The following is an 11,413-nucleotide window of genomic DNA, read 5'->3' as shown; positions in this document are numbered from 1 at the left end:
AAATCTAAAATTTTGCAGAATATATAAAACTGCACAAATAGAGAACAAATTTAGTAAGATTAAAAAAAAGACTGGAAATGATGATTGTACTAAAATGTCTTTGATCTGAAACACAGGATGTAAGTAACAAAACTTTCAATTTTCTTTCCATTAAATTTAAATTTTATAGCTCATGATACCAGATGGTACCATTTTTTCACATGCCATGTATAATAAAGTTAACATCAGGATGTTATAAAAATGCATATAAATCATTTGTATGAAATAGAAACATCTCAAAAGTAATTGATAAGCTGATAAGAAGAAGAAACAATTATTCAATTCTTCATAGGCAATGGTTTTCAATATGCAATTTTTCTCTTTAAAAAACAAACATGAAAGACACTCAGTGGACTGTATAATATATTTTCAGTGTATCCTGTTGAGGAACAGTGTTTGATTTGCTACTCAATAAAGAACATATGAAAAAAAGAAAAAAAAAGTGATGATATATGTTAAATCATTTTATCTGCACTGTACGTTTTATCATTAGCATTATGTTCATATTCTAATGTAGTAAAAATTTGCACTGGTTTAACTGAATTCAGAGGGCCTTAGATAAAAGCAAACTCTGAAAGGAGTTGTATTACAACTACCAAAAACTGTGTAGCAACGCACACTACACGGGACAACATACTAGACACTGGAAGGAGTCAGGCAGGCAATGGACAAAGCCTCGCCCCCAGTCCAGTTCCCACCACTGCACGGCCTCACCAATTCACAGCTTCTTTACAGCATATTCCCTTATACTAAAATGTGGAAAAAACTTTTCTCCTCAGACATTTTTCTGTTTATCAGTTCAGGGTTTTTTTTCAGAGCTGTTAAGTGTTTCTCATTGGGTTTCAGAAAGAGAGAAAAAAAAACCCTTCAGCCTTTTGTGTCCTACTCAGTTATACTATATGTACCCAGACTGTTAACTCCTTCTCAGCCAAATGAAGAGTTTGGATCAAATGAAGTATGCATTACAATGAAGCACCACTTTTCTTGTCACTGAAACAGTGAAGCTCCAGCTTTTATCCTACGAAGTCCTTGCAGATAACGCACAGAGAGCTGGCAGATCACTCCAGTGCCATATCTCTGCGTTTCCACTGTTTTCTACAGGCTTGCAGAAAACAGCCAGAGGTTCAGAAACAGATGGAAAGGAAAAGTAGCTGACCAGCTGCTTTTGTTATAGGCTATTCGTAAATAAAACCAGGGACTGAGGAAACAACAGAATTTTAATTCTAGTGCTTACTGACTTTTTCCTCCCACCCAATAGAACAGCAGACTGAAAGGCTTCCACTAGGTCTGCAAACATGGGAAAAAAACAAAAAACAAAAAACAAAAACACACCTTCATATGGCATGGGTAAAACCACATTAAACATTCGGTGACTCAGTGTCGGGGATAAAAAACAACTTATAACACAAGAAAATGCTAATAAAATTAACTGCACTCAAAAGAAGAATAAATATTCAGTGTCCTACCATATGACTTACAGGCACTGCTACTATATTGCACCTACTTTCACAGGGTTTATAAAAACAGAAGCATAATGTAAAAAAACTAATTTTGTAAGTGGGTTTTCAGATGACAGAATTCAAAATAAAAAACAGGAAAAATGCAAAAGTCATGGTAAGTTTTTTAAAGCAGTCCAAATAAACTATAAATTATTCTTAGAAACTCACTATGGTAGAGTTTTTTTGCAAAAGAAAGGTATTCTAAATTTTACTTCAGAAATAATTTGTAGACATGTAGCTAATTCAGACAGCAGTAGCAATAAACAGAAAATTCACAATGTGCCGCAGAGCGTGTAAATGCTGCTGCACTTGTAGAGTTATCCTTCCCAGTTGACTTCAAAAGAGCTAATCCAATGCAGGAAGCAGCCTAGTCCCAGCAGCAGTTCAGGTACTGGAAACAGTCCAGCCACAGTAGCACGTCCTTCACAAAGCTAACCAGTACTCAAGCCAGCTCTTGGATGGATCTGGCGTGAATGTTTTCAATACACAGAAGAGTGTTTATCACAAGTCCGCCCCCCCCAAATCAAGTGTTGCAACAGTAGGACAGTAGTACTATCAACTACAAACTGCACCAATTAAAGCGATAATAAAGATGACAATGGATATGTGATGTTACTAGGAAGAAAGTCTAGATCTTTTGACTCCTTGTTCTAACCACTACTGTAACTTCTTCACTGATGAAGTACAAGATGCTAACTAACGAAAGGGAGCATTCACCTTGTGATAGGTGCTGATTTGTTACATCAACTCGGGAAGTGATTATACGATGAAACTAGGTGCTAATTACGGGCTAAAACCACAACATCCTGTAATGAGGGCATGTACCCCGCCTAAGATAATTGAGTGGAGCCAGCGAGGCGGCGATGTTAGTTTAGATAGCCTAATATGGCGATGGCGAGGTCACACAGTTGTAAAATATATGCGTGACCTGAGGGTCGCCACTCACAATGCAGAGGAAGACTCCAGCCTTCATCCCCACGACCACCAGAGGGCTGAAGAAGACCCCCTAGCAACAGCCGGCGGGGGGGGGGGGGGGGGGGGGAATCGCGCGCGCCGTTGGTGGAGCAGGAGACTCCCCGGCTGCCCAGCGCTGTTTTGCTTACTTGTGACTTGCTCAATTATTCTATTAAATTGGAATTTATGCAACCCGGCCCGAGTGGTTGTCAGTTTGTCGCGTTTACCTATAACACACCTCACTAACAGAAGAACACAAACAGAAGCAAGGAGAAATATTATTCCTTTCCCATCTTCTCTTAGTTGTGTTATATCAGGTCAGTGGCTACCTTTTCTGCTCTTTTCCCTTAAAGCCCCATTAAGATAGCACTAACCTCTACGCCAGGCAAAACTTCTAGAGATTTCTACCCCTAGCACAAGCAAATATAAATTTTCAATAGCTTCCAACATCAAAAATGATTAGTTTCTTTTTCTATTTCTTTCCTACTTCCCCCCAAAATTTGTGAAATGTGTACATTTTAAAAAACTAGAGATATGCTGAGAATCACTGAATTAGTCTTTTTTATGCAAACAAGATAAAGAATCTTCAAACATCTGGCTGCCCAGAACTGTTCAGGCAGAATTTACTGGGTATTTTCCAGACCCTCCCAGTTGCACTGGACTACCATATATAAAGCAGAATCATAAGAAGCAAATGCCACTACTAAGCTATCTTCTCAAATGAAAGCAAAAAACATTTGTATCCACCCAAAATTTCCTCTTTCTCTTGACTGTTCAATTGTTAATCCTTCACATTTATCTCTGTTATTGCTATCTATGCACAGAAAAGCATTACCGCTCCTATGAACAGCCAATGCCAATTGCACAGATGCTCAGAAAAAAACTCTTTTTATGGTTACATTGCAAATTTATGTTATCAAGCTAGTATGTCTGGCCAGCAGTAGCTATCCAATGAATCATCTAAATAATTATTAAATTAAATGTGCACAATCAAAATTACAGCAATGTAATGCTGTAAAAATACTACCCCTCTACAAATGGCATTAATATTCAGATGGAGTGCAGGCTGCACTAGATCCTTAATTCAAAACCAGGAAGATGTACTTGACACTTAATATTACGATTTCAGTCAATAACATTAATAAAAACAGTTTGCAACTTTTTGTCAAAAGAACTTGGAAAATACTACCATAATGAAATAACACAGCATCACTCCGGGAGACGGTAAGTCTTACATAGAAGATGAGTAAATAAACATACAGAAGGTAAATAACCCCAACAGTAAATTTCAATGGCAGAACTGGGCATAGTTTATAAATCCTAGCTGATGGACTTGTACATAAGGCTCCCTAAAATAACTCCCATACAAACTTCACAGATTATCATTACCTTGAATTGGTTTTGTATGTTCTTGTATTTCACAACGAGCTGTTCCTGTTGCCACATCCCAAACAATTATTTTTCCAGTAGCATCAGCAGAAGCTAAACGTAAAGAATATGGAGAGCCAATATTGTGATGGTAGTTTTCTTTAGCCCATTTAACCTGAAGATACAAATGAAAACTGGTCAAAGGCTAATTAACTGGTCATTTAATGATATCTGTGTAAGCATATATTTAAGAATTATCATTAGGCAGCACTACATTGAAAAATGAATTGGATTTACAGCTGGATTCAGGAAACTAGCTGCCGTTTTGCTACCCATCTACCCCTGGTATGACCAGGATGCACCTCAAAAAGCATAGATGAATAAATTAAACAAAACATTGCATATGCACAGTAAGCAATCTTAAAAGAGTTCTAACTATAAAGCTAAAGCATTTTTCTATCAGAATAGCTAAAATAATTCCTGTGAGAGTCTCCCCTATCTGCGAATTTTAGTTTTGTAATTTCTGCTCCCTGCTGTTCAAAAAAATAATAATAATAATAACCTGTGAGGGCACCTGCATGTGAATTGTGAATATGTAATATTAAAAAAAGTAATAGTAGAAATCTACAAAGCTATTTCTTCCTCAGTTAAATAGATATTACTTCCAAACAAATATCAAGCCGGCAAAACATCAGTTCCCAAGGGCGGAGCTGTCAGCAGTTATGAACAGTAAAAAGCAAGCATTCTTAAACAGAGCACATGCAGCTCTAACACTCCAAGCCTTCCTTCCTCACTGCAGTCACACGGTGCTCCTCCATGAGAGTCCCCACACATGACCTGATCCTCTCCTAGAAGGAATTATTTTCTTACTATGTTGATCATTGCCTCTCCATCCTGACTCAAAAATATAGCAGCATTGGTCAGAAACAGGTGCAAGAATTGTTTATTTTTCGCAATCTGTGCCCTGCATCTCACCAAATTCACAAAGCAAGATTATCCCTGTTCGGTAATATATCAGAACAGACACAAATGTACATTTAATTCTTCTCATTTTTGGGGATGAATCAAAAAATTGTTCCTATAATTACATTTTTTGTAAAAGTACTCTTCCTAAAAAGAAAAGAAAAATACTTTATTATAAGCATACTTTTTATCCACACAGCAACATAAAATCAGGTATAACCCACTCCGTACAAAGTTACTGATCTCCCACAAACACAGAACTATCATACAGAAAACTAACATGACGGAATTTTCAGTGCGACCATTACCTATTCCGGACAAAGTTATGAAGCCAAAGGACAGGAAGTATTTAAAGAAAACTCATTAAATGGATTGAAGAAGGATTATGAAACAATTGTTTATTTCTTTGCTTTTTAATTACAGACAGTGATGGGCTATGAAATTTTGCACAACAGAAGCACTGGCTTTTGGGGAGAAGATTCCCTATAGACCAAGTTTGTTGGTATGAACCTATACTACAAAAATTTAACATAGTCAAACATACACAGTGGACTTCTTAAAGATCCCCTCCAGCTTATGGTCTTAGCATAAATTCTTAATAAAATAATGAGGGATTGAAGAAAATCACTTATGAATGTGTCTAAACGTATGTGAAATGATCATGGCCTCATAATAATTTCTCATATAATATCTACTAATTAAAGCAGAAAATATTTTTTTATTCGTGCTCCTCATAAATTAGTCATTTTCCTAGAGTCTATTTCTGTTAATAAACCACCAGATGGTGGTTTTGAAAAATTATCTTATAAATTATATAAAGACTATTTGGACTTCAACATTTGGTTTCCTACTGAAATGAAGTTACTTCTCAAAGCTTGAAAATGTAACTGAAGCACATTAAAATGTTGGAACAAAAAATGATTTTGCTACAACTTATTATTTAACCTAAGTGGAAATTTTAGAACAAAGTCGTCACTATAGCTCCTGCCTCCTTACTGCATATATTTTGTATTTTTTGTACAATTCTAGACACTGGAATTTATTTTTTGTTCACTGTAATAGCTAGCCTGAGGATAACTAAGGCCAAAGATATGCTTACCCAAACAAGGTGCCAAAGGCAAGCAAAGGCATTGATTCACAGAGTGCCATTTACTTTGTGACAGCAGCCATATACACACCTTTGCTCTGCAATAACTGCAAACAACCTCCTCTTAATGAGAATCATATATGTTACCTCTGATTTTTCACTGAACAGACTATACATACTGGCAGCACGAGCTCGAAGTTCACAGAAGTGTTTGGGCAATCACTACAATCTTTTCAAAACTCACTATAAAAGATTTGGGTAAATATACAAATGTGCTGGAAGAAATTAACTTTCGGCACTGCACAAATGTATTTCAGCATTATTTTTAAATATGTTACAGTACACAAGTCTAAAAATTTATATTAAGGATCTATTTTGAAATTTAATTCTCAATCTTCATTTCTGCCATAATCAATTACAAGATTCTGCCTAAACAAGCAAAAGTGACACCTAAACTGTACGATCATTTTTAGAAGCTACAACGTGATTATCTGAATGGTTATTGGCCAAGTTCTTATATGGATCTACATCAATATTGCCCTATCCGCAAGACAAGCAGTAAGATATACATCTAGAATTTGAACAATATACTATGCAAAATGAAAAAAAAGCATTTAGACTCTGTAGCACAGAAACACATTATGTTATATGAAGATACAGAAAGACCACCACCTGTGTAACTATTGAATATACTGACATTTTAAAAACACTTTAAAAGGTTAAGATTTTTATTGTTCAGGAAGGCATCATCAGAAAATGATGACTCAGAAGTCAGTAAATTGATATTATCAAATCCAAAGGCAAAATAATTGTGTTTAATTTTAAAATACCAAGAGCAGTCATGTCTCAAACACTTTCAGTGTGTCTATCTGAGGATTGTTTATTTAAAGAAAATTACACACAGGAAAAAATAGCATGCAATTTACAAAAGACATATTTACACTTTTTCTTTTAAACCCCCCCCCCCCCCAAAAAAAAAAAACCAACCTACAGTAAAGTTTTACTTCATAAACTTCTGACAGTCTTCTAATATGGCATTATATCAAATCTGGCAACTAAACAGAAATCTGAACACATGAAATGGAACAACTGTGAAAATGGGCTTTAAATACCTAATACTAGTGCTGCCTCTGTAACAACATAAACAGGTCATATTTCACAATACAGAATACGTAAGCAAGTATTTAAACATACAGGTCAACACTGCAACATAAAAAGGGAGAAATTTTTAAAGGAACAAACACATTCTTATTCTGTTAATTATTTTGAAGCCTACTCTATTTTGGCATATAAAATATAAAATATTACCTAGTGGAAGTAGAAGACCGAAACCATCCATTTTAATTTAAGTTTATATTTATCCAAAAACAGAAATTCTACACAGTGAGGTGACTCACATCTTTCCTCTGATACATGGGCAAGAAGTGGTTCCTACAGAAACGATGGAACAACCCTCCCATGTAAAGATTGCAGAGGAGATGTAGCCTCTATTCTAGTCCGCTGGCTGGTCATAGACCATGGAGAAGCAGCATCTGCAGCCCAAGAACCTGTGTAGAGCCTGATGGAGAGCATGGAAGGACAGCAAAAGACCTGTATTTCCCTCAAAAATTGTTACAACGTGTCCTACAGAATTTCTAATTATTAATGGTTTTCCAAAGAGGTATGTGAACATCACCTACATAACTGATTACATTTCTATTCCTGTGGCATCTGGGCTAAGGGCTATTTAACATTAAATCTGTCAGTCAAACATTCCCCTAAACCCTGACTGAACCAGTCATACTCCACAGTCAAACAAATGATTTATCAAAGAAATGCATCCTGTTCCGCACTTGATCCAAAGTTAAACACTCTCACTGATGCCATTTCAAGTTGAGGACCTGCAAATGAAAGTATGTTTCCCCTACACTTAACATTAAATTTTAGCCATTTTTTATGGCTAAAATAGAGGTCAGAGTTTTGGCTGCCATTTTCTATAGGTAAAACAAGAAAAAATTAAAGTAACTTCCTGACTGAATGCTGGGTTGGTTCCCCCACAACAGGAATGATCAGCAGGGGCAGCAAAAAAAGATTCATTTACTGTTTTGCAATGTTAAGAGTCTCCTTAGAAACATTTTTGTCTGTGTCCTACAACACAATCAAGTATGTTTCTATCTATCTAAAGGTACACCACCAATATCAGCTAAAATTTTAATATATATGGTTTGATTTAGCCATAAAAGAGATCATTCAAAATATGGGCATTTTATAACAGGCTTAATGTAAAAGTCAAGTTCCACATAATATCAAGTATTTACAGTGATTAATAATAATATATACACCATAATCAAATAATATACCTTAAAACATGTATATCTCACCTTGACAACATTAGCTTTGTGTCTTTCCAAAACTTGTAAAGTCTGAGCAGTATTGGCATCAACTATCAGCACAAGAGAATGACATCCATATGCAATCAAACCTTGCCATCCCCTAGAATAGCATACATCATCATCAAACAGTCAAAAAAGAACAAAAACCACTTCACACCCATAACAATGCTTTTTTTTGGTAAGATGAATTCATAGCTAGAGACACAAGTATCACACAGTAAAAGCTACTTAGTAAAACCCCAAAGCACTATGAAATGCAATTCCAGCACCATCTGCTGAACCTTTTGCTGATGTAACCCTAAGAAGCCACAAAGCATCTCCTTGTGTCCATCTATAAATATCCCCTTCTGTAAATTGTAAAAGCATTCCCGGATTTTATAAATGAACATGCTGATAAGTAAAATATTCTTTTTTTTTTTTTTTTAAATGCATGAATGGTTATAGAAATCATGAAAATCTGCTGAGGCCTGTTTGACCTCACAGGATGGATTAATGCAGCCACTGATGACAATCATAAAGGTATGGTGAAGACTGAGCAAGGGAGAACAGTCAAGGAAGAAAACCAAAGTGTCAAAATAGAACAGAGAACTTCAGGCAATGTTCACTGCTTTGAGAACTGACAAACTTAAAGGCTATACTTTTCAAAAGTTTTAACTTCTCTGCCTCGGATTCAACAGCATTAGGTTAATGTTTCCCAGAACAGCTGGGTGAACTTGTTGATAAATACAAAAACCAATGTATATCTGTTTTGTACATTACTCAAAATATAACAGAAAAAAGGCCCGTATTAGAAACCAGAAGAAGCCACCCAAGTGTCAATGGTTTGTTACATCAATAAATCCTTTGCCTAAAGAAACAAATGTTATTATCAAAATAGAAATAGAATAAACTCTTCTAAAGACATGGCTTTTTACTTGCTTGGGAACTAGGCAGCTCAAACTTCATTGCTCTCTGTCTATGCTTTGCTGGCCTCTGCTGTCATAAGTTTGCCCAGTGACTAGCAGAATGGGACCCTGCCTTGTGTACAACAACGCACCATATAAAAGTGCCTATATGCAAATCTCAGCTTAAAATTTAAAACCACGGGGTCTTCTAGCTAGCAGAAAGCTTGAAGAGACCCAAGTAATGCAGAAGAGAGCGAGGATCCATCAACTTAAGGCGGAAGAAGGCCGGATGCCCGAGGCGGGCGTCAGTACGGCACGAAGAAGCCCCAAGACGGCCTTGTGGTGTGCCGCGGGGCGAGGCGGCCCTCGGCCTCAGGGCCCTCCCGTTCCGCTGCCGGGGAAAAGGATAAGCCCTGTGGCCGCGGGGCCCCGCGGGGCCCGGCACAAGCCGTCCCCCTGCCCCGGGCCCCGGCCGACCGCCCCGCCCGCAGCCCCTCCCCGGCCCCTCACCAGTCCGCCGCCCCCCTGTTGGGCGCGCTGAGGGCGCCCGTCAGGGTCCGCGCCGACAGCTTGATGTTCACCGTGAAGGGCTGCATGCCGACAGGCGGGCGGGGAGTGGCGGTGACCCGGCGCGCTCCGGCCTTGCCCGACTCCGCCGCCGCCGAGCAGGAAGCGCCGCCGCGGCGGTGCGCCGCCGGTCCGTGCCGCCGGGCTCCGGGTGGGCCCCGCGGCTCCGGAACGCGAGTTCCGCGCGGCCGCCGCGCTGCCCCGGTGAGGGCCGCGCTGGGCGGGACGCAGGGCCCCCTGCGCTGCCCGTGCCGCTTTCTGCCGAGGCTGTAGCCGGGAAACCCAGAGCGACCGCCTGGCGCCGCTGGGCCTGGGGCACGGGTTTAGCCTCCCGAAGCTCTGATCGTACAGCCTGGAAAGAAAATGCTCCGCAGGGATCTCCAAACCCTAGCCTGCCTCTGCTGAAGACCTCTGGGAAACCATGTGTCTCCTCCCAGTCCACAACCGGGACGCCAAAAGTTTTGTAATACAAAAATGTCCAACTGTGCCTTCAAAGGTACCCATCTGAAAAGTATCTGACAAAGTATCTGTCACATCCAAACCCTTGTGTGCCGGATCTCTGGGTGCCTTGCTGCTGCAGAACCAATTACTGGATCCAGCTAATTTTTTCATCATACTCATTTCTTCTCCAAAGTTACCTGTTAAATAGAGAAAGACAACAGCAACAGCTCTGCTGCAGTAATCACAGTGTTGCTGCTCCGTCCCTCAAAAGTGACAAAAACCTTTAACCACGAGGTACTGAGTCCCACCTTGTGTTATCCATGCTCCAATCTGCCCATTCTCCAAACTGTCATTCCTACTTGGCAAAGACATCTGGACGGACACATCCTAGCGCAAGAACAACACAAAAGCACACACTGTGCATTTGCGCAGGAACGCACCAGGTTGCAAAGCACTGAAGCATCTGGAGTTTTTCAGTCAAACTGGAGCAGCAAAATTTGCCATTTCTTTGAAATTCTATTTCGTGATCCCTGCCAAAACCCAGGAGCAGTCAGCAGACACCATGTGCTCAGTTTGTTTTATACTGTTATATTGAATGGAAAAAAGTTTGGAATTCCAATATTTTTAATGAACTGGAGGAAGCTACATCTATTCTCTGTGCCACAGCATTAGTAAGATGGCCAGATTCAGATAGCTCCAGGCAAGTTTTTTGAGTTGTAGTTGACATATGTTGTACTGTTTGTGGGTTTTGCTTCTCTTCAAAATAGGAATGGCTATTAATTGTTTGATTGTTATTTTTTTTAGTGAAAAAGATGCCACTAGAGGGCCAAAGCTGGCAAGATCCTAATGTCAGCTATATGTTTCTGAAATGTTGTGGTGTCAGTTTGTTACAAAAGGTGCAAAAGGTCCTGTTCTTCTTCTTTTTTCTTATTAATCACAATTGAATTTGTAAAAGGGGGAACTCAAGAAACTACCTGCAGCTGATGTCTTTTCCTACTCTCTTCTAAAGAAATCTGCCCTGGAAACACAGTACATGACTCAATACAATTTTTAGGTAACCATTTAATACTGGAACTCCTTTCTCAAAGTCTGATCCCAAAATATATCTCACTGTTCGGAGAAATAGAGGATTGTTTTTGTTCCTTTTTCTTTGACACCATTTGAGGACAACACCTCAAGAGATCAATTCTTCAAGATCCTGAGCAAACACTAACCTCATTAATTTTAGTTATTTTTTGC

At 38.9% G+C, this 11,413-nt stretch overlaps 1 protein-coding gene across 2 annotated transcripts in view; it reads right to left on the bottom strand.

The window, feature by feature from the left end:
- WDR11 (WD repeat domain 11) overlaps positions 1-9,806 on the bottom strand; it is a 55,031-nt gene extending 45,225 nt beyond the window's left edge. For both annotated transcript variants that reach the window (XM_067300324.1, XM_067300325.1), the window contains exons 1-3: positions 9,677-9,806; positions 8,271-8,382; positions 3,882-4,035 (exon numbers count right to left, since the gene is read on the bottom strand). In XM_067300324.1, the coding sequence (XP_067156425.1) occupies positions 3,882-4,035; positions 8,271-8,382; positions 9,677-9,762 (352 nt within the window). In that variant the 5' untranslated portion in view covers positions 9,763-9,806. The remainder of the gene's footprint in view (positions 1-3,881; positions 4,036-8,270; positions 8,383-9,676) is intronic.
- Positions 9,807-11,413: the final 1,607 nt, after the last annotated feature.

Source organism: Apteryx mantelli, chromosome 7 (assembly GCF_036417845.1).
Source record: "Apteryx mantelli isolate bAptMan1 chromosome 7, bAptMan1.hap1, whole genome shotgun sequence".
NCBI classification, from domain to species: domain Eukaryota; kingdom Metazoa; phylum Chordata; class Aves; order Apterygiformes; family Apterygidae; genus Apteryx; species Apteryx mantelli.
This window is presented reverse-complemented; position numbering and strand designations above follow the sequence as displayed.